Source organism: Channa argus, chromosome 21, assembly GCF_033026475.1.
Source record: "Channa argus isolate prfri chromosome 21, Channa argus male v1.0, whole genome shotgun sequence".
Taxonomy (NCBI): Eukaryota; Metazoa; Chordata; class Actinopteri; order Anabantiformes; family Channidae; genus Channa; species Channa argus.
The window spans coordinates 1054052-1078561 of NC_090217.1; the positions used below are offsets into that span (position 1 = coordinate 1054052).

Sequence of the window (24510 nt, forward strand, 5' to 3'; positions counted from 1 at the left end):
CAAAGCACCTAGGGAGGAGGAGAGAGAGACAAAAAAAAAACCACAAACAATAATAATGTGGAAAGGAAACGGTCTCCTTTTCCCCCGGTGTAAGTGTGGAAGCTTCCACTGACTTTTCTCCACTGGCCCACAATTAAATGTGAAATATATTTCCCTCTGACCCTCAGATAAGAAAGTTGAACATAAATGACGTATAATGTTAGCTGTAATGTAATATAGAGTAAATGACTGTTATGGTGGAAATTTAATCCGTTTTTTTTTTCAGTCTGTATCTTTGGCTCTAATTTAAAGATAACCAACTTAGCCTGTAAGTTAGAGCTAGTAAGCTTCACATACACAATACACAGTTGTCTGAGAAGGAAGAGAGAGAGAGAGATAAGTGATGAAAGTGGTGGTCTGTACATTAAGTCATTAAATTGGGTGTAAAGACCTTTATCAAGCATGTCACGTGAAAATATGCTTTTGAAATACAGGAGCCTGGCTAAATGTCCTGCTTTATGTTTAGCCTTCTAACTACATGCATAGAAATACAGTAATTTTATTTGTGGACAGAGACGTTGAAAAAACTACTGCAATCCATAGTTATTGTGTCACTGCTTTGCACAGCATAAAGCGGAAATGGGATTACCCCTTTGCTAAGTACTTGTGGTTTTTGTAAAAAAAAGTGGAAATTTCGACAACAGCGAACCATAAAAAATTAGATCCTTATGAAATGTCCAAAAATTTATTGGAGCATTGCACTGTATAATCTGCTTTATTTACGAGAATAGAGAGGATGGGCATTTTGGAGAGTTCAGACCATTCATGCTGCATGTAAAGAGACACCCAGACTTGTTGTAGTGTTTTAATTGGACAATGTTTAATTCTATTTACTCAGACACCGCACCGACTAAAACCATGAAGTTTCTGTTTTTTAATATTCTCTTAAAGAATTCATACATTTTAAATGTAACACAAACTGTAACAAATCAAATGTAATAATCATCATCGTCATCCTAAAATTCATTTAATGTACATCTAAAGTCCTTGTTTATCACTTCTTCCCTTTGACATGAGGAAAGGACCAAATGCATGCAAGTTGTATTGAGAACGTTTTAGAAAAATATTGTTGTATCTTAACTGCACGTTAGACACCACTACTTACTATGGAAATTATTAAAAAAATAAGAAATGCTTTACAACACAACAATTACATCACATGTGCACAGCAACATTAATACTAATAATCTGCATTTCTTTTGCAAACAAAAATCATCAGTTTGATCCTCAAAAATATGTTTCTGTAGTTGTTTCTGTAGTAAATTAAAATAATGTATCTACAAAACTAAAAGAGAAAAATGACCAGGTTGCATATGTCACATTATAGTGAAGCAGTGACGGATCATATGGGGGTAAATGCTGGCAGGATTGGTCATTTGCATCTTCAAAATGTGAAATTGGTGATTCATTTGCCTTAAAAAATAAACAAGAAATTGAGAGGCTTTGAATAGAGTTCAAGAACAAATTCCCCTGCTGAAAACCTATTTTAAATATCTGCATAAGCGTTCAATTGACTTCATTCATCCACAGATATTTGAGACAATACTTCAGCACTCTGACAACAGAAATAATTGAATCCAGACCATATGAATCTGTTGTGCTATTTTCTTCCGAGTGTTTAATCCAGCTGTGGTGTTGAAAGGTCCACGAGGTGAATCCAGTAAAATCTGCATCAAGTTGTTAAAATACAACAGTCTCTCCACTGAGGAAAAAAGTGTTTCGTAAGTTTGTTAAGAAAATTGTCTTTGTCTCAAAATTAATTTAAAGAAGTTCATTGTCTGTGTTCATCACCAGTGAAATCAAAAATTAAAACATTAAACAACTGTGTTGGGGCAGATACTGATCTTTCAGAGAAATTCAGAAAATTCACAACAGATTTAAACGTTTGTGGCAAAAATCACAAAAACAGTATTTCTGTATTTTCCTATTTCTATTCAAATCCAAACTACTCAACATTTTCTCTTAACCACTATATTTCAGAGTGAAACCAGTCTTAAAAAACTTTGGGGGCTCCATAGTAATCGCCTTAGACAGGCAGCTGCAACTCACCAAAGTATAAGGAGACTTTGGCTTTGTCCTCCATGGATTATTTCCTCCTTTTGTCACCAGTTGTTCCTGGTTGGATGTGGGCAGCCAAACAGCTTAGCCAGCTACTAGCTAACTAGCCTCTAGCTCAGGGGTCACCAACATGGTGCCCGTGGGCACCAGGTCACCCGCAAGGACCAGATGAGTAGCCCACGGGCCTGTTTTAACAAAAGCTCACCGTACCGCCACTTACCATTGGGCCATCAAATTTTTTGGTTGCTATTTTTTTAAATCACATTTGATAGTTTTTGTGAGAAATCATTAACATGATCCGTGTCTTCACATAGATGAATATCATTAATTTTATTAATTTTTAATAATACCATATAATTAAGGGTAAATTGAGCAAATTTGTTATTTCAAAAGTGCGTATTAAACTGGTAGCCCTTTGCATTAATTGTCACCCAAGAAGTAGCTCTCAGTTTCAAAAAGGTTGGTGAACCCTGCTCAAGATAATGTCACACATGAAAACTTGGCCCTTTGTTATCTTAGCATAGTAGCTAGCTAGCTAGCTAGCCAACAATGGCAAATATGTTTACATGCCCACAAGATTGTGGGGTATATTGGGCTCTGAAGGAGCCACTGTTGGCACCTTTATTGCCAATTGGTTTCCAGGGAAAAGTAGAACACATTTGTTGGTTGCATTTGAAGGAGGCTTAGATATGAGACCCTAACCCTAATCCAGTCTTGTAGTGACCGTGTGACAGCATTCTAAGGGTGCAGCTAACATCTCAGCTAATGCTATGTTAGCTAACATTAGCTAATGTTACGTCTGGAGACAAAAAAATTGTAACTCAGCAGTGATTGTAATAATTTTATAATTTTAAATGGTGGCTGGAGCTGTCAGCACAGTACAATGTAAATCTCCCTGAAACGACTTGTAAAGTTATTGAAAACACGTATCTAACGGTAACCAGTATTTTAACTCTGGAGTAAATGAAAAAATTGACATGTGCAACAAATCAGGACAACAAAGAGAAAAGGGAACACTGGCCATAACACTAATTGACATCAGTTTTCAATATGGCAGTTCAGACGTGTTTATGTATAAAGAGGAAGACATTCAGCTCCGACAGAAAGATCGGGTACAAAACCATGTCAGGACTTCAGGCCAGTTCCATCGACCTCAGCTGGGTCTCACATTCAGTTAAAATAAACCTCATGCAGAAGGACAGTCCATGCATTCAAATACTGAAATTCTAAACATGCTAATGGGTTTTATTATTCGTCAGGAAGCAAATACAAACCTCCTCTAAATCAACGGATTAAAGGAAAAACTCTGCATTTTGGGAAGAACAGCTGTTACCCATTTTACGTAGCCCTCATCCAGAACTCTTACTATATGTGCTCATCACATATCTAGACTTTTAGTAACAAAAGCTCAAAAGTAACTAATATGTCACTAAATATGTCAACAAAATAAATAAACTATAACTAAAAACAAAATAATGGTGCCTGATGTCAGGTAAAAAGTTTCTTCTCTATGCAGTTGATTTTCTTTTTGTTTTAGGGCACAGCTGTTGGTTTCTATAAAAATAAAAATACTATATTTAATAAATATAGAAAATTATAAATAATTAAAAATAAATATTTAATAATATACAAATTAAGTCAAATATCACATTTAGAATCAAAGGTCAATTAAAAACACAACATAGTTTAAATTCCATTGAGTGCAGTAATGAAAGTAAAATTTGTAAAATGTCTTGAATGAAATTAAAAATTCAATGACTATTTTTATGTAGTTTATTACCTCAAAATATCATTACAGAAATAGTGGAAATTTGCCATTTAAATATGCTTTTTTTGCTAGCTGCTGCAGCTGGATTACTGGTATATTCTTATTTTAACTCTAAGGTTTAAGGAACATAATAACATGAAAGTGTTCAATCATCTAAGTATTTATATCTATTTGAACAATCAGCAATTTGTTAGGAAGGGAAAAGCAAAAGATAATGTTTAAAAATACAACAGCTTCCTCACTTTTTTTTTCTTAAAATCCAATACAATTAATTCACACTGGCCTGAATCAGGGTCAATACACAGAGACAGAGGAGACAGGAAAACCTCAAAACTATTTCAAACTGTTATTAACATGTTGTGTGTGGTTTATTTCACACCAACCACAAGTACAAAATTCAGTCTTCTGGTTTTATTATAATTTAGCTCAGGAAGACTGAGCAAAAGAAAGTAGGTGTAATTTGAAAGAGCTTTAAGCAGTGAATGGGTCTTTAATGCTGTCTGGGGTTGAGATATGTTACAGCCACCTACATCCAGCCAACTCTTGGTTGGATTGGTGATTAGCTGCTTAGCCAACAAGGCTAAACATTTAAATCAGACAACTTTGGAGTTGCTGAAACGTTTCTATTGTTCACTTTGCTGAAGCTAGGCTAGCAGTTTCCCTCTGCTTCCGGTCTTTGTGCTAAGCTGGGCTAATAGTAAACTAATCTGATCCATGTCTTTTCTCATGTTTCTGCTGAGTTAAAATGTTTCCCTTAAACTGCATTCAAACAAAAGAATCTATGTTAGCATCAGTTTTGTTGTAAGACATCAGATTTTAAAACCCACAGCAGAGGTGAGGATTTAGCTTTCTCTTTTACAAAGAGAACTGTTATGAGTCAAAGCTCCACCATTTTTTTGTCTCTTATGTTTGACTGTTAGTAAAAATTCATCCTGCAAGAAAATGTAGAACATTTTTTGCATTTGGGGAGGGTTAGCTGTGTTTTATTGTGTTCCTCCATGAGATGTGGCATGAAGAACTATTCACTTCCAGTCTGGACACATGAGCCATCCAACTGGGTCTGTTTTGACATGGGACCTTGAACCCCTGCCCCAGTCATATTCCTTTTGCATGATTGTTTCTGTGCTGGAGGAGGTTGATATTGTTTAGAGTGCTGACACCCGTACAATGTTAGCCTGGGAGTAGTCAGTAGCGCTGGATGATTCGTCACCTTCGGGAGTGGTACCAGGTGGTGTAGGCATGGTGATGATGGTGGCAGTGAGGTACGGCTGGTCACAGTTCAGAGGAAGCGCCTCCTCAAATTTGGCATTCAGATTGGATCGACTGGGCCGACTACAAAGCGAGGAAACAAGAATGTTTAGATTCAGGATAAAACATGTTTAAGAGTTGGTGAAATAGGGGCTTTGTATTTTATTAAAAAGTTAAGTTTCTTTACAAAACTCCAGTAAAAGTAAAAAACAGAAATACGTGAGTAACACAATCAAGCACAGAAAAGTGACTCCAATTGACTTTATCGTGGCATTTAATACGTTGAAGGTGGGCTCCGTCTGCAAATGTTGTAAACCTTTAATAGGCAAACTGTCTTTTGAAGCATCAGTGATAAAAGTTGTCAATCAGCAACTTCTTGTTATTACATATTTGTACGCACGTTTTTTTTATTAGGTTGTGTCTTATGATGATCATATGATTGTTGCTACTTATACTGCCTTAGATGCAAAACATTAGTTATATTACCACTGTATGAGATTAACTTTGTTTTCTTTCTCTGGTAGTTGTCTTTTCCCTTCTCTGTCTCCCTCTCTCTGTCCCTTTCTGAAGGTTTCCCCAGCCTTGGGGCTTTGTGTTTTCCAGTGTCCAGCTACTGGTCCTACCAACCTGCCCGATGTTCGGTTGTTTCTTTTGTTGCTCTTTTCTTTTCTCTCTCCACTTTCCACTCAACCCAATCAGTCAAGGCAGATAGCCGCCCAGTGAGCCTGGTTCTGCTTGACGTTTATTCCATTAAAGGGAGTTCAAGGGGGCTTGTCCAAGGGGGATTTTTTTGGGTTTTCTCTATACATCTTTATGGTCTTGACTTTATTCAGTAAAGTGTCTTGAGATGACTTTGTTGTGAATTGGTGCTATATAAATAAAGTAAGTTGAATTGAATTTAATTGAATTAACGCATGAATAACACCATGGCTGGCCTAGGATGGTAAAGCTATTCTGTGCAATGAATAAATTAACTATGTTATGTGTGTCGTTGTTGGAAAAGTAAAAAAATCAGTGGCTTTCAGCTTGTCCCTTCATGGGTCAACATAGCGGAACATGTTCCGCACTTTGATTTGGCATGTGTTTTTAGGCTTGATGCCCTTCCTGACGCAATACTTCCACTTTCGTCCAGGCTCACACCATCACCAAGATCACCCTTGTTAGCTGGCTGGGGCCACACCTAATAGGGTGGGAACTGAACTCTTGGCTTTTTGCAGGATGGTAGAGTTACCAGGCCCCCTAAATTGCTGAAAAAGCAATAAAATACGTGACTAAGAATCTTTTTGTTTTACACAGTACGTAATAGACCAATTTTTAACTTGCTTTCTATGGCTTTAGTTTAAAGTGTAACTCTTTCATGCTTTCAAACTTTCCTTTGACTTCCCTATATTAAAATATTTCTCTGCTTCTAGCTAAAAACATTCCTCCAGATGACATCACCCGGTGGACTTTTTCATCATTAGGAGTTCAGATGATGTCATCTGAGGAAGCTCTGGAAAAGCAGATTTACCATGATTACATGATGGCATCATCTCAACTGAAGTGCCCTCCAAATGATGTTATCTGGAGGCATTTTTCAGCTAGAAAAATATATTCTAATGTAGGGATGTCAGGGGAAAGTTTAATGGCATTTATGTTCATGTACTACCCAAACTAGATCCAAAAGAAGCAAGTTTAAAATCAGCAACAACGTGATTTAAGACAAAAGAACACTTGGAGACGTCACCTTGACAGGCATTATCACTTAACGTTGTTTAGACAAAAATAATCTTTTAAAAATTTATATATTGATAAAAGGAATAAGTTGCAGCTCTACTCTTAATAATCTACCACCACTAGAAACAAACCGCCCAAGTTTGTCACTCCTGGTTCTGGTCTCCACATGATGTGTATCTCTGTAGCCCCAACATCTGGTTATGCACAGAACATGACTATAAATGCACATTTTTCCTTGTAGTTTTTAAATTAAATCTTGAGCACATTGTGCATGTGCAGCTAAACTTACATGTAACATTAAGACAGTTTGAAGTTTCCTGGTTAGCAGCTACATGGATCAAAACTTTTTATGTGGAATTATATCTAAACAGCTACAGCAAAGACAAAAGAGCAGAAGAGTTTCAGCTGTTATACAAGTAGTTGGGCAGAAACAGAAGAGGGATGTAACAGAGAGGAGTTGGTTTCCCAGCTGTCCATGTTTAGAAGAAAGTTCCCAGAGCTGTAAGACCTCCCACAGTCTCCCACAGCTGGGCATAGTCTGGATTCCTGCTCTGTGACTCTGCATGGGAATACACTGTGATGGGATCTCTAGTGTTTATATACAGTATGTCTGGGAGTGTGTCACATACTGATTGTGTTTACCACTTCATACAGTGTATTTACATGTAATCCCAGGTTCATGTCAGTTCTTTGTGTGTCCAGTCATTTACAAATTATATTAAAATGCAGCCATTAGATATTAGGTTAAAAGTTTTTTCGAGGGAACTATAATGTTATAATTTTCTTCATACCATCTGGAAATGTTGTCAGATCAAAACTAATAACCATCATTCAGATTAAAACAAAACCAATAATCATGGAAATAGGACAGATACTTGATCCTACTTTATCAGACCCCTTGAAAGTAGTTAGGGACCTTTGGTGTTTTTATCCATACCTAAATGTCTAATTAATTCTGGGTGCCCTCTGTATCTTTAACTGTCGCCCGTGGAACCTCTTTTAGCACAGCTTATAAAGCTCTCCTTAGAGATCTTTGGATCCACCTCGACGTGCTCTATGAGCTCTCAAGGACCTTTACAGTCTTCCCACAGAGCTCTAAAACCTCGCTAAGGAGTAATACTCGATAAACTTGTTAAAACACTAACCTCTTGAAAACGAGGTGGTACATCTCAAAGGATTTATCCCAATTATATTCGATTTCCTACCATACCTGATGCATGACGACTATAAGTTTATCGTGATTATAAAGACTAAAGATAACAAAAAGCCAACTTTTCAAAGTAAAATATTTATAAAATCCCATTGCTGACATTGTTTCTCACCTGTTGGGGATGGGTCTCTCTTGGATCTGGATGGTGCTCAGCTCCTGGATGCTGCCCTGCAGACCCACAGACATATTGGAGTTTGGGACATTGAAGCTCCTCCTCTTCCTGCGGGTGCAGCAGGAACCTAGGCTGTGAGGTGAAGAGGAGTTGGAGGAAGAGCAAGACACCTGTTTCACCCGAGTCACCTCCTTGCAGCTTGCTTCATACACCTTCTCTTCCACAAACTCATGGTTCTGAGGAACACAGGTGAGGTGTTAATGAATGGGAATGAAAAGATACTGTTTGTAAAATTTAGACCTCCTGGTGGTATCATCAAAATTAATATTACTGCAACAAACAGAAATGTGGGATTAAATTCTAGAAAAAAGAATTATACACACATACATACCTGCACGCCCCCTCCCTACTCCAGTTTACACTTTAAAGTTTTTGTCAATAGCAAATCAAACCCCAAAAATGAACGTGTTAAATGAACACAATCCTATAAAGTAATCCTTAAATTTTGTAAAGTGGTACCTACCCATATATATTTCTTTGCAGAAGTTTGAAATTTTACAAGCATTTAACAAATGTCCTCACCGTGGTCTTCTCCAGACAGTGCAGGAGGTGATGATGTAGCACGTCAAACTTGGGGTTGGGCTTATACACCAGTGCTTGTCCGGCTTCCTTGGATGCCTTCGGGTCAAAAACAGAAATCACATGACCACACTGTGAGGCCATTAAGAGACATGCATTCACCTGGCAGAACATAGAGGGGGCAAATAGCTGTGATACCTGGACAGGCCTAACATGCTCACCACTTCCTGCTGTCATTCACAGATTAAGATCTGACCATTTTTTTAAATCCACTCTACTCTCTTGGTTCAGAATGACAGATTGCTCACTGGTTCAAACTTGGGTCACTAACACCAGCTGTTCAGCAGCTTTATCGCTGTTTTTCTTTGTGTTTTTCTTTTTTTGCCTCTTTTTCATTTATAGTGGTATGCAAAAGTTAGTACCCCTTTTTGAAATCTATGTTTTTGTATAAAAACATATAACAAATAGCTGGTAGATACTTTAGCAGCAATAACATGAAGTACTCATTTCCCGTATGACTTTTACATCTCTGTGGAGGGATTTTGGCCAATTCTCCTTTAAAACTTTGCTTCAGTTCAGAGAGGTCTTTGGGCATTGGCTTAAGCACAGCTCTATTTAGGTCCCTCTAAAAATTTTCAATTGGATTGAGGTCTGCACTTTGACTAGGCTATTACAAAGCCATGGCTCTTTTAATTTTCAGCCGTTCTAATGTAGATTTACTCGTCTGCATTCGATCATTGTCCTTTTACATGACCCAATTTGGACCGGGCTTTAGCTGTTAGACAGATGGCCTCACAATTGCCTGTAGAATCCTCTGGTATAGAGAGGAGTTTGTGGTCGACTCAGTGACTGCAAGGGGGCCAATGTCCATTGAAGCAAAACAAGCCCAAATCATCAGTCCTCCACCATCATGTTTGACAGTGGGTGTGAAGTTTTTCTACTAAAAAGTCCAATTTGGTCTCCTCTATAGATTATTCCAGAGGTCTTTCAGGTTTTTTCAGATGCAATTTTATGAACCTCGGTGAAGAGTTTTTCTTCTGAAAACACTTCCAAACAAACTGTACTTGCTCAGTCTTGTTCTAATTGTGCAGTCATGGATTTCAACATTTAAAATGCTCAGTGAGGCCAGTAGGGTCTGAGAGGAAGCTGTTGGGTTTTTTGTATTTCTCTGACCTTGGTGGGAATGAGCTGGGATGTCCACTCCTGGGAAAATTGACAACTGTCTTAAATGTTTTCTACTTGTGAATATCCTTTAAATGGAAATGGTTTGCTTTATACTAAAATCTGGTATGATCAGATGTTTTTTATTATGTTCTTATATGTTCTTAAAAAAACGTTAAAATAACTGTAAGCCTTATTTGATCAGCGACAGCCATTGTACTCAGGGGTTCAGACTGACTGTGGCTGAACGGCAAGATGGATGATGGTCCGATCACTGGGCAAGGAAGTCAAGTACTGCCAAAGGAAAAGTTTGGTATTTTATGAAGAATGCTTGTTGGCTAGTTCCTTCCCAAAGTCGGAGACTCATTAAGTACTAATGCTTCTTCTAAAACTTCTTTATGATCCATCTTAAAGACCAAAGAAGTCATCCCTCCTTACCTTCCTGGGGACTGGGGACATACTCAGAAAAAGTTAAGAATGTATTATTACTCCTGGTGCTGTTGATGTCATGTACCTCAGTTTGGAATACTGAGGAATACCACTAGTTTGGAATAGAGAAATGACACACATGAACCTTACGAAACCAATTCAACTCATTCCTGGAGAGTTTAAATAAAGTCCAATCAATAAACCTGGGCCCCTGGAGGGAGTGAGGGATGAAACCCTAAAACAATCACAGAATCTTATGTCTGGGAACATAGTCATTCCTGTTGACAGTAAATTAATAACCTTAATTATTAAGGAACTGTTGACTGGCACCTCACTCCTGTGGGTCCTAAGAAAATATTTCAGAATCATGATGAGGACCCTAAAAGAAGTCACAAACTTCAGACTTGGCAGTCACAGATAAAATAATAAATCTAATTGATGGCGACATTCGTAGTTCTAAAGCAAGTTCCTTACAAAATCGTTCTCCTGACCATACAGTAAGTTGTGAACCTATTGTTCAAAGTAATCAAAGGTCATGAATCTTAATCCTGAAGATCTTACACCTCAAAGAAACTTCTACATTTTTAGCGCCTTTAAGTGGACTATAAAGTAGGTGAGGAATATTACTCACGAGACTCTATGGTTTTTCCAATGGCTTGCAATCATAGAGTCACCAGTGGTGAGCTCTGATTGATGCCTGGCTTAGCACTTTGCTTAGTCTGGAAATGCCCCAGATCACTCTTTTCAATCTTCCCATTTCACTCTGTAAGAAGTCAAATAGTTTTTTTTCAAAAGGTTCTGACTATTGCCAGAGTTTGTCGAGTATTGCCCCACTCCACTGTCACCTCTGAGGTACACTGATTCTATCCGCTGCATGCCACAAGACTGAGTGACATGCAGCTCAGCCCAATTTCATTCCTCCACATGGGGTTGAAATCTAAGATGCATAATGATGATGTTATGTACAGCACAGGCCAGTCAGTTAGCAGCTGAGCCATGTGGGAGGGCCACTTAAAATGAATGAGTCCACAGAAGAAGAAAAAGAAAAAAAAAGCAGAGTGGAAGAAATTATCTCAGAGGTGAAGACAGAGAGTGTTTGTAGATGAAGATGCCCTCAGACCATACCTAAGGACCAAGACATGCATAACGTGAATACTGGATGGATTTAGATAAAAGGGTTGATAAATTAGTCTGTTCAAAGGAAAATTAAAACCCTGGAATCAGGAGTCAGTGGTGTAGCCATAGTCAAGGAGCATTAGAATGATACAAAAGGTTCAATAGTAACAGTTTCCTGCCAGTCAGTCTCAGTCCTGGATGTATGAAGAAGGTTAGATATGGTACCACCACTCAGGTGCTCAGCTCTTTTCTCCCAATGGCCTCTCACAGTAGGACAATAAATTCCCATGCTGCACTACAGCGTTTGAGATGCACACACAGAAGCTAACAATTATCATTCATTTAACAGGTCACCGTTCCTGGTCTCATTCAGATTAAAAAGTAACAAACATAGTCAGTCTGCATTAGGCTCTCTGCTCATGATCAGTGTTCACACAGAAAGGTGGGTGGAGAGGCAAAAAGCACCATAAATTAAAATCACAAACATGCACCAGCAAACAAAGTTATTTCAGTAAAAAACTCAATTGCTGAATTAAAAATGTCAAGCGAAGGAGGTTCATTAGTTTAGATTCTGATGCATTTGTCATGCATTTTTCGAGTTTATTTGCCATAGAAATATCAGGTCCAAAAGTTTTATCATAAACTTGGTTCAGTGGAAAAACATTACTGTTGAACCATATAGATAAATAAACTAACACAGATAGACATGGAAATATTAAAGCACGATGAAAGAGAAATATCCTTAAATGAAAATGGGGGGAAAAGTTGCATGAGGACATAACCAGCCAATCAACCTGTTCCACATCGAGCATCCAGCATGCAGCAGCCTACAAGCACCTTAGGTCACGGTTTAAGAGGAGAAAGACAAGATGAAAGAAAAAAGAAATCAAAGGATGGAGAAAGCAGCACCACCCAACGACGACAACAACTGCATTTCCATGGTTACCTCCTCATCTGGGTCAGTCAGCAGCCGGCTGCATTTGTACTGCAAATAAGCATTAGCCCCTCCACTCTTCACCGCGCGAATTCTAGCAAGCCTGGTTTTCTGTTTGTGAACACATACATATGTCCATTTAGCCTGTCCGTCTGTGATCTACTGTATGAGTCTGCTGAGAAAATCTGGGGGAAGCAGCACTGCAGTATACAGTCACAGCCTCTTTATTGGGTACACCTGTTCACCTGCATGTTATCTGATCAGCCAATCACATGGCAGCATAGCAATCTATGCTATGAACAATTAAGGCAAAACTGGTCCAACCCAGTACTAACACGGTGTACCAAAAAATGGCTGAGTGTGAAACTGAAACTGCAATACGATGGCAATCAAAATGTATATCTGGTGAACTGACAAGCTTTCAAACATCTTTCTAGTCAAATGTGTAAAGAGAGGATCAGGTGGGTTTGTTTTGCAGTTGGAGAAAGATTTTAGTTTCGTCTTGGTTTTAAAAGACTTTCGTCTTTTCACGTAATAAAAGTTGTCTGTTTGATAACATTCCTGAAAACTAGAAGGATTTGGAGATGTTTTTGTTACTTTGTAAATTTTACAAGACTGATGTGAGATTTAGTCTTAACTTATTACATGAATCCATGGGTTATACAAAACACTTGAAGAGCTGAACATGTGGTTGAACTTGACAAATGTTTTGCACATAAGACATGTGCAAACAAGACAATAACTCACATGGACAACAACATTTAAGCAAACAATACAACGTAATACAACTGTCTGTTGGGAACATGATATTACCTGTGTATGGGATTGTTTCAATAACCTGCTGCAAAAAGATCATTTGTGCAAAGCACATGTTATGGATAAAACTGCCATGTGTGCAAACAAGACGTGAAGCAAGATAAAAAGAAAACTGGTTCTTTGTGCAAATAAGGAAACTTCAGCGCTACGGTAATGTGAAAGTCTTCCAGGACTTCAAGTATACAGTGGGACACGTGCGGTGCAGCTCTGTGGTGTCAGGCTAACCGTTGGCATTCTGAGAGCAGCAAACACCCTGACAGAGATGATTCAGCTGCTGCATCGTGTTTGTCTTGCTCTCCCTATGGGACAAACACGGGGCTGCAGCACAACCAGAAAACTCATTTGTTGATACTGGGTGGAAGTGAAGCCCTGGACACAGGTCCCTCCTCTCTCTATCTTCCTGTCTTTTCTGCTGTGGCTTGTGCAGAGAAAAAAGGGGCAAAGCATGAAGTCAGCTGTCATCAGCCATTAGCTTTCTGTTTGTTCCCCTTGATGGGATGTGCTGCAGTAAACACACTGAACCTGAGCAACGACCGGACAGTAATGTTTTACTCAGCCTCCCTGCACAGCCCGTAAGCTGGCATGGTGAAAAATATGTTCCCACTTGGCTTATTTCAGTCCGTCTGCTAAACCTAGACTAATGCTCTGGATCCTCTCAGGTTAGTTTGAGCATTCATTCTCCAAATCTGTGCACTGCAGGAGTGGAATAGTACAACGAAGAGTTCAGGACGTGTAGAGCGCCTAAACCTGAAAACATCATCAACACAATGTCTGTTTGTGGTGATCACCTTCTGAGCTCGTCTCTTCTCTGCTCTCTGGCTCTGGTGGTAGATTCGGCTGAAGTTGGACACAATGACGGGAACCGGCAGGGCGATGACCAGCACACCACTCAGAGAGCAGATAGAGCCGAAGATCTTCCCCATGATGGTCTTTGGTACCATGTCACCATATCTGAGACAACAGAGAGGACAGTAAGGTTTGATTTCCGCTTTACACTTTCAAACTCTGAGAATGTCAACACGTCTTAAACACACCAGACTTTATTCCCCAGATGCTGGAGGTCCAGGTGTCTCTGTCTCATTAGGTAATAATGTTAAATTAGAGGAGAAATAAGGACACCCACAAATAACAATCATAAAAAACACCAAACCATATTTTAAATGTTTTTACTGAATAAAATAAAGTCATGTAGATTTTATTCAGTGTTTATACCAAAGCCACATTTCAGCAAAGTGATTACAGCTCATATTGTTTCAGCTTCACAGATTATTCTATTGTGCAAGATATTAATGGTCTTTATTTTCATTTAAATGTTACTATCTGCACAGACATGTGGGAATACATCATGTTTGTGTCACCTGTCCATAAAGAGAAAAATCTCGGCTGGACTTCTTTGCAATACAGAGAATAAATATTGTTAATTTATAAAAGTGCAATATTGAAGCAAACTGTGGATCACTGAAGAGGCCCAACAAACAAAGACCAGAATCCTGCTCATTTTCCTTCTAAATCTACAATGAACTCCGGAGATGGATGGTACACGCAGATAGTTTTTTATGAATAATAAGCGTCTGGGTTTGCTGCTGCTGACAGATACTCGATGCAGAAACTAAAGGCACAATGGAATTTTTCAGATAATCAGCAGAAAATAGAGCTGACGCAGCATTTTTCTCTTCCGCCAGTGTTTTGTGAATGAAGCTGCAGCTCAGTCTGCATCCACACCGAGGAGCCAGAGAGCTGCAGATTTTGACTTGTTTGTCACCTCCTGGTAAATAAATACATTTAGGAAACTTCTGCAGGGACAGGAAATCATTTCAGAGTCTGGAACGCATTAAAATAAAAATACATGCACTTTAGCAGCGTCTCTGGTGACTGCGTTTCCTCTCTGGCCTACTTTTCAAACCTCCTCCTTCTGTCTCTATAAAAACAAGTCTCATTCATTATTATGGGATGGACAGATATTCCATCTGATGATCGGCCCTGCATTATCAGCATGCTCAGCATCTGGATGTTTATAAGGAGAAGACTTTGACTTTGTCTCTGAGGACTTTTCATCAGATCAAGTTAAACTCAAAGAAACTCCAGAATACTGTATCCACACCAAAGCTGAACACTGCAGATCAGACAAAATGCTCAATTCACTAAAGACACCATATTTAGATCTGATTTTGTTCTAAACAGACTGAGCAAGGAGCTGAAGACACGACACCCAATTAGCTTGTTGCTCTCATTTGCATTTCTAACATATACAGAGAAATTCTGCTGTAAGTCTTTATTTTTATACTGTTCTGGCTCCTAAACATTTTACTGACTTCCCTGTGAAAATAAAATGATGTGACCTGGATGCTAATTCCAGGTTTAGCCTGAAACTGCAACACAATGGCAGCACATTTAGGCTCCTCACAACTTGTGGAGGAGATTAAAGTTCTTTAAAAACACTTGGAGAAAGATCACAGCAATTTGTTTGAGAACTCAGTAAAATGTGAAGGCACAGATATGAAAAGGTGTTGGACGTGTTGTAGAGCGTGAGGGAACTGCTTGAAGACGTTACAGAGTCACTGTGTCAATGTGTCTCCTTCAAGGCGAAGGTGTCAGTGACTGATCACCTCCTCTCCACCTACAAAACCTTCAAACCTCCAGTCACAGCATCACACCAACAGCCAATTGGAGGCAGCGACCTTGTCTGAGTGTGTGTATTGTGTGCGTTTACCTAAAGAATTAGATATACAGACTTTCCGAGGAAAGGTTTGTGTGCTGTTGTGTCATGTGACTATGTCCTTCAACGAGGAGGATGTGTGTGTTTATCTGCTCATTAACACAAACACACGGTCATGTTGAAACATTTCTAAAGACCTGCTCATCAATCTTAAACTAATTTCAGTTGGTAAAAGATTTAAAAAGGCCTCCTGCAGACCTTCAAAGACATTAAGACAAATCTAAACCGTAAATTTAACCTAAAGCAACAAAAAAAAACTTTTTTACTATGGAAAAGTGGGAGAAAACTGTGGTCGGTACGATCTTCTTTTCACTGAGCTCTGTCCCTGACATGTCTGTCCTCAAATAAAGTTTAATGTCAAAGAGCTGAGGACACATGGAGATTGAACATGAGCGTCAACTTCTTTAATATTTAAATGTGGAGGATAAACTTATTAGTGTCCTCAGTCAGGGACGTCCACATTTCATTTAGAGGTGAGTCTTTCTGAAAACTTAAAGCCAAAACAAAAAAGCATGTACTTCATCAGCACTCAGAAAAGCCAGACTGGACCAGACCAGCTCCTTCAGTGGTTTTCTTCTCCTGATCCCTCAGTAACTCTGAGATCTGAGAGGATTTCCTCTGCTCCTTTAAAGTAAAGGCCTCATAATCTCTTTGGGTCTGAGGTCCGTGTGAGCTGCTCCTGCAGAGCTACAGTCCACACAGCCATTGCTTGGCTAATGATCCTGATCCATGAGGGTGTTAATAACTGAGAGTCAGTTTAGAGAGTCAGCTCTCAGTGTTTATACCATCTACACACACTCTCTCATTTCTTTCTAAAGCCAATGGAAGATTTTAATGTTTCCTCTTGTTTCTTATTGAATTAACATTCATCCATCCTCACATGTTTACAGTGGGTTTGCTGCAGAGAAAAAGGTGAAGCTGACTTTCCTCAGAATCACCTTGTTCATCAGGTGATCACACACACACCTCCACAGAGAAACGTGTGTGTGCCACATCGTCCTCTGTCAAACCAAACAGCATATATTCACAGTGATGCAGCAGTCAGCAGTTTTTAGCGTCCACCGACACAGTGCTGTCAAACTCACTCAAATCCACACTTCCTTCATCTCCAACAAAAAACACCCTGCTGAAGGCCAAACACGCATTCAGACTGAAGCTGATCAGCTGATATGAGCTAATGGATACTGTCACTTTGTCACTGTGACACACACACAGACTTGAGTCTGACACTACAAACCATTTCAGCAAATGGCTGCAGGTGCTTTCATTAAGATTAAAATTTCAACAAGAAATCAGCATCACACACGCATGCACACACTTACACAGAGCAGAGGTCACCAGCAGCAGGCGTGAAACAGTCCAGCATCACTGTTTAATGTTTCATGTCGCTGAATCATTTATGTTTGGATCTGAGCCAATGACACTTCGCCTTTAACAGACAAACACGCAAATACATAAGCTTTTCAGAATGTGGGAGTGAAAAATGCCTCTCGCTCAGTGAGAGGCTGCATTCATTATAAATCCGAGTTTCCTCTGCACAGTGTGTGTTATTAGCACACAGAAGCATGTTCCACACATGAGTGATGGAGTCGCTCTGACACCACCAACGCTCACATTCCCATTTCATTCAGAATCAACAGCATCTGCTTCTTCTGCAGCCGCAACGCCAAGACCAGAACCTAAGATCCTGAACTAAAAGCAGACCAGTGAGTTCAACAACACATATAGTATAACACAATGGTGCAGGAAGCATGGGGGTGGGGGCCATTCCCCCCACTGGAAAGGTCTATATGCAGTGTTGATCCACAGACACCTCACAATTTTTTAATGTACTTAAACTCAGTTTTTATGTAACTGTACTTTACTTTGACTGCACTACATCTAAGAGAAAATATCTGTACTTTTTACTTTGCTACATTTTTTTAACAAAGATGTCTTACATGTTTTAATCAAGTTACTTTACACATTTTATAGTACTGCACTTTTTCCAACAAAGTGGAAAAACAAATCAAGTAAAAACCAAAAACCAAACAGTAAACAAATCAGGAGAAAGTAATCACTTCCATGGCCTCATTTAAAATACATATTTGGCATATTAGCTCAAAGTGAGCACACTAATTTTACTTTGGTCTACTTCGCACAGGGTGCCAGTGCTGGAGTTTTACCTGCTAAGATCTAAATTCATTGCACACACAGTGAAATTGAAAACCTGCAGTCAAATGGTCTATTTTCAGACATAAAGTAAGATCAAACAATTAATTGTTTTTAAATCAATATTGCAACAAAATACAATTTTCAATCCCAAAAGCTGTTATTAAAATGTTTAAAGCTGCAATTATAAGAGAAACTTTCCTGCAAGTTCCACCACTTGCATAGGAAGCGATGATGAAGAATGATTGAATGAGTGGTGCTGCAAACTGTAGTAAAAGTGTCCTCAGCAGAAGCAAAACTTGATGTTGAAGAGCGGCACAGGAAGTGAAACAGTAAAGTTACATCAGTGCTTTACATGTATGAGTAAAGGAGGAACAAGTGTTGTGATGAAAGGACCATGAATGTCCCCCAGCCTTTAAAAAAGCCCCGCTGAGCTGTGTTTGATGAGTTAATGATTAAAAACCTGCTAATGGAGCAGGTGAGTCATCACTTCACACACTTCACACAAGTAAACTAATGAGGGTTTACTGTCACTTCACTATTTCGTGGACAACATCACTGTGGGTGAGACAGAAGAACTGGTCAGCATGTTGCTGTTGGTTTGTGTTTCCAGTCCAGTAAACAGCAACTAACTAAATACATGCAATTCAATTCCTCTCCTATAATAATCAGCCCTGCATGAAGCCCACTGAATTCATGGATCACTGTGTCAGATTCACTCCTGTCAGCCTCGATCAAACAATATCAACAAAATAAGAGAAGCGGCACATAGTGAGTCCTGCGGCGTGATGCGGAGTGCTCTTCGTGGACGCGTACATTAATGTGATTGACTCCGCTCTGAAGGCAGCAGGATGCGTGCAGTATTGCTCAGTGGGGGTTTGACCATCCAGTGTTTACCTCAGCTGCAAAAAACAAATTCAAGCTACAAGAAACCCAAAAGCTCTACACTCTGGTTTTCTTCTTGTTCTGGGATTTCTGTGGCGCCCTGACCTCATTTTCAGCTTTCTTGATGTTTTACCAGTGGTCTGGGTTTTATTTATACATATTTATTTATTTATTATACAGTAGAAATACGGCTGTGGTAAGTGCTCTTCGCATCAGATGATATAAAACAGCTTGCACCCCACTTATTTGTCTGTTAGCTACTACTGTATTTCCATTAAGTAAAGTGTCTTCTCTTTGCTTGACTCCAGCCCTGTCTCTAACAGCATCTGGTCCTCCAGGCTGCCCCCCGTAACTGGGTGTCAGACTTTCTACCCTCCAGCAGAATGTCACTCAGTACTGTTCTGAGATGAGCATTAACACTGTCGGAGCAACTTTGTCAGCAGGTTGTTGATTGAATGTGATCGCAGCAAAAAAGGAGACGTCCTCTGCTGTTTGTATTCAATCAGGTGTGTGTCAGCAGAATGGAGCAGGACATCAGCTGCAGCTCTAATCAGACAGAGACACTCATTCTCTGTTTTCCTAGAAGTTTTTGTCATTAATCCTCCGTGCTGCACTGAGATAAGACTTCTCTCCTCTCTCACAGTCAAACTACCGGCTTATTTCTCTCCTCGTCTTAATTACAAATTCACACTTAACCTCCGTTTAGATGTTTCACTGCAGACCAGGAAGTGGAACATTCATATGTTCATATGTTCATTCACTGCTTAAAAGGACCAAAGTAATTGTCTGTTTCCAGTTTTTTATACATGAGGTGACGTTCTGTTGAGGACAGATAGAGGGGAGGAGTGTGGAGTGGAGAGAGAAATGGGAGAGTTGGGAGGAAAAATGTCAAAGACTGAGTTATAAACAGAATGGTTCTGCTGTGCAAATATTCTCTCATCATTCATAGCTTGTCTGCACTGACTAATGCAGAAAAGGATCTTCTGGAAAAAAAGCAAATGTTAAATATCAATATTGCTCTAAAAAAATTACAATTCAATACTTTACATTAACTACTTAGGCGTAAATTAAAGGAAATGTCTCAACGTTAAATGTTGCAGATTATCTTTGGACCAGCTAACTAACTAATGTTAGTTTCATAATAACGTGTCTTAACACCTCCAACTTAAATCCTCATAATGAAGGACCTTCATCGTCAGGAGACCCCCCCATTCAAGTCAGTTAATCCAATCCAGCAGCTCTGCCATAAATCCTCTTTTTACAAGGTTATAATTTATTAGTTTTTAAAGTGAAGCTGCCAGAAAGGTGATATTCTCACCCTCTCTGCCTCTTCATTCATTTTAAAAAGTGTGGCCAAAACATTAGAACCACCTTCAGTACGACACACAATCGCATTATCACCTTTCTAACAGTTTCTACCTAAAATTTAAAAATTAGAACCTTGTAACAGTAGAATAATGGCAGAGCTGTTGAATTGGCTCAGACTGCACAAGTGATCAGATTTTACAGGCGTCTCTATTGGCCGACGAGTGTCTATTGTTTGAACTTCACTGGGAGTGGAAACTTAAACATTTATCACAGTTTAACGAGTGCAGTTTACTCTGGTTTGTAAGACCAAACAAACTCCAACAATGAGGTTTAACAGATCACTAAAATAAAGATTAAATATTTAAGTGCAGACAAACTAATGGGGGGATGAAGAAACATGTCTGAGAATCAGGTCTTAATGAGTTCAGACTGTTCCCAGGAACCCTGGCCTCCTGATGGTGAAAATCTTTAAAGTAGAAAACTGAGATAAGATATTGACTTGAGGATAAAGCAGTAAATCAGTAAGAGTCACATAGAACTGCTCTGAGATCTGCAGCCATTTACAACAGATTAACAAGCCATGTGTTCAGGCTGAGGCTCAGACTAAAGTCTTAACCTGTGATTGATCCATCCAGTCACAGCTGGAGCTCCACTGATTGACGCCTCCCACCTGAAGGAGCTGCAAACTGGGCCAGTGTTGGACAATTTAATTCATGTGAGGACCAACTGGACACTAGAAGAGCATTTATGCACGAATAAGTGAGAGTTTCACCTGCAAGCTGTGCTGTTCACCACAGTCACAACAATAAAATACCCATCCAGTCAAAGCAGCACTGTCTTTAAACTTTGAGGTTTAGCTGCCTCAGCCAGAAGATAAAACTCGTATTTTACCTGTGCCCACAGGACAAGAACACCTCAGGTTGTTCTGGGAGAAGAAAAACATTCCGACATGTTGAGTACCAGTAAAACACAACATGGCTGCAGTCAGTTTTTTTGTAGTTTAGTAAAATCACTAACTATGGGCCAGCAGGTACCTGCTCCACATGCTGACACCCTTGGGACATCATTATCCTGTCATGGGCCACTTCACCACATAACTTAGAGCTCATAACTACACTAACATGTAGTGGGCCACCTAGTGAACCGTGGGAGAACTGATAATCAGCCGTCAGAAGTAAGGCGCTCATTTTATCACCTGATACAGCAATTCATCAGAATTATTTTAGTGTTGATCTAAAACCCTACTGGTGTGTTTGTTTAACAGATTAAAGAACCAAAAGGCCTTCAGTGGCAGTTTAATCACCATTTCTGATCCTCCAAGCCTTCAGGCAACACACATACAAACATGTTTGCAGTAGCGTGGAGTTTAATTACGTTTTATATTTTACAGTTTCTGTGTCTGATTTGGTTGTATCACATGTACTTTTGCTGAAATCATCACCTTCACTAAACCTGGTTGTTACCTTCACTGAGCTGCTTATGGCCAGAAAATAAACCTGCAAACAGTTTACAGTTCATGATAAGACACTTATAAGCACAGTACAGCCAAACATATTATCAGAGTGTATTTGTTTATTTATTGATTGATTTATAGATATCTACCATCAACAAGAAACACCAAGGATTCAGACCATGTTTATGTCCCATTTAGGTTTAGTTTACTTCTGATCTGAGTCCTGAAACTGAGTCAGATCAGTCTCTGACCCATTGAAACTGTTTCCTACTGACTGTGTCCTCTCTGAAGGTTCTCCTTTTTTCAGCTTCAGTTACTGTGACTCTAAAACAGGGTGAAGACGTCTCTCTCTGCTGCATTTTCTGGAACTACGAAACACTTCATCGGTGAAGCGGAGACCACATTTGTGATCTGAAGCACTGAATAAAGTGTGTGCAGCTGAGCAACCCTCTGTGTTTCCTCTTTCTGGCTTTGTCTGTGGTTTATTAGCAGGAGGTGAAGACTGAGCAGAAGCAGCAGCAGAGGGATAAAGAAGAGGAAAGTGGCAGCTCAGCAGGCAGCTGATGGAGCCCATTATCCTGCAGGCAGCAGCTCACTGCTCTGCTGATAAGAGTTTAAAGGCTCACAGTGATAAAACTTTGAAGTTGCTGCTGGAAGCTGATATCTCTGATGATATTATACCCTCTGAAAAAATGTTCAGTGCCAACAACTGAACACAGGAGATGGATTTGGAGCTTGTCGACAGGTCTTTCATGTTTTAGTAGAGCCAGACAATTTTATCTGTCCGAAACTTTGGTTCAGTGTTTCTGTGCATGGAGGAACCTTTTCTTTGAAGCCAAGGGACAATAATTAGTAAAAAGACATGGAACAGGTACCAGGCTTCTGTCTGCAATAGGTGAATCTTTAATAAAGATGTGAAAGGGCTGATGGGAATTTTCAGGACAGTGTAAAGTGTTAAAGCCAAAGACAGTCTGATGCACAGTAACATCAGGATCTGACTGTTCTCACTCACATGACTTAATTATGTATGAGCTGTGTCTGTGTGTGTGTTTGTGTCAAATGAGGTTTACAATAATTGGATTATAGCCAATTATTGGCTTTAGCACAAAGAAAAACACCCATTGAAACACTTTGAACAGACACCAAGACAAATAGGATGCAGTACATTTAAATCTCTTTCCTGTCAGTGACCACCATCTCCATCAGTTTTCAGCCTTAAAAGCAGATCATAAGAGACCGACTGATAAAATATCTGGCAACAAATGAAATAATGCAATAGTTGGTTTGGTCTGATACCTGTGTTAATTGTTAGATCTAAATATAATCTACAGAAATAAATTTTATTTACGTGCGCCAAGCTTGAAACGTCCCACATTCAATTAAATTAAATGTGGATTAAAACAATTCAGAATTCACAAATTCTCAGTGTGAACACGTAAATAGAGCAGAGTTATAAAGAGCCCAGTGAGCCACACTAAGCTGTGAGGTTGTGTCCATCAGTGGTTAATAATGCATTTTAGAAAGATTTGTTCTGTGTTTGTTCTATAAAACCATTGAAAACTAATCAGAGAAGAAAACTACTACAATCTGACTGAAGTAATAACTGTCTTCTTCTTTTCCTTTCGGCTGCTCCCTTTCAGGGGTCGCCACAGCGAATCATGTGTGTAACTGCTGTTAGAAGCAGGTATAATGTTTAAGTTTATATAATTGTTTTAGGTAGGATTACATATAATTTGTACGGAAAAAGAGGAATTTATATGATTAAGAATATATTTGTTTTCGTTCTTAAGTCATTTGTATAGTGTTTCCCAAGCGGAACCAATGTTCGCCAGTCCAGGTAAAGACAGGTTATTATTGAGTGCGACATCATCATGCTACACGTGTGATGCCGAGTTGTCGTGTTCAGCTGAAGATAATGTTTTAAGTTACGTTGCTGTAAAATGTTTCCAAGGTCTGAGACAGAGCAAGACTTGTTAAGCTGAAGTTATATTCTCCCCGTATGTTAATGCGGCCAATGAGGTACGTGAATCTTGTGATTGTTTATATTGTACCGACTGTTACCAACTTGGTTTAATTAGCGATACGACATGTAAAGGAACGTAACAACTGTTATTTACCTATATTTATTTAAGAATAATCCTTATAAAGTGATATTATACAGTTTGAAATAAGTTTATTAAGCTATTTGTGTTGTATTTTATTTTCTGTTTATGTCAAAGAAAGATTGTAATTTATATGTGTGTTTTATTTATATTTGAACTGTATTTAGTTCTCACGGCATAATGAACATCTTTGGAAATAAATGCCAGTGAAAAGAGATCGCCTTGTGTCCGTGATTAACTGGATGGGAGTAACAATGTGCCTCCATCTAACTCTGTCCTCTGCATCCTCTTCACTCACACCAACTAACTTCATGTCCTCCCTCACTACATCCATAAATCTCCTCTTTGGTCTTCCTCTAGACCTCCTGCCTGGCAGCTCCAACCTCAGCATCCTTCTACCGATATATTCACAGTTTCTCCTCTGAACATGTCCAAACCACCTCAATCTGGCCTCTCTGACTTTATCTCCAAAACATCTAACATGAGCTGTCCCTCTGATGTCCTCATTCCTGATCTTGTCCATCCTCGTCACTCCCAAAGAGAACCTCAACATCTTAAGCTCTGCTACCTCCAGCTCTGCCTCCTGTCTTTTCTTCAGTGCCACTGTCTCTAAGCCGAACAACATTGCTGGTCTCACCACCGTCTTGAACACCTTTCCTTTCATTCTCGCTGATACTCTTTTATCACACAACACACCTGACACTTTTCT

The 24510-nt window shown here is 39.2% G+C and overlaps 1 protein-coding gene across 2 annotated transcripts in view; it reads right to left on the reverse strand.

Annotated features, from left to right (window-relative positions):
* Nucleotides 1–146: 146 nt before the first annotated feature.
* The window catches only part of kcnd2 (potassium voltage-gated channel, Shal-related subfamily, member 2), a 70808-nt gene continuing 46444 nt past the window's right edge, over nucleotides 147–24510 (reverse strand). The window contains exons 2-6 of one of the 2 annotated variants that reach the window (XM_067490668.1): nucleotides 13975–14137; nucleotides 12383–12481; nucleotides 8734–8829; nucleotides 8152–8387; nucleotides 147–5197 (exon numbers count right to left, since the gene is read on the reverse strand). In XM_067490668.1, coding sequence (XP_067346769.1) covers nucleotides 5011–5197; nucleotides 8152–8387; nucleotides 8734–8829; nucleotides 12383–12481; nucleotides 13975–14137 — 781 coding nt within the window. In that variant the 3' untranslated portion in view covers nucleotides 147–5010. The remainder of the gene's footprint in view (nucleotides 5198–8151; nucleotides 8388–8733; nucleotides 8830–12382; nucleotides 12482–13974; nucleotides 14138–24510) is intronic. The other variant, XM_067490667.1, reaches the window with a different exon arrangement.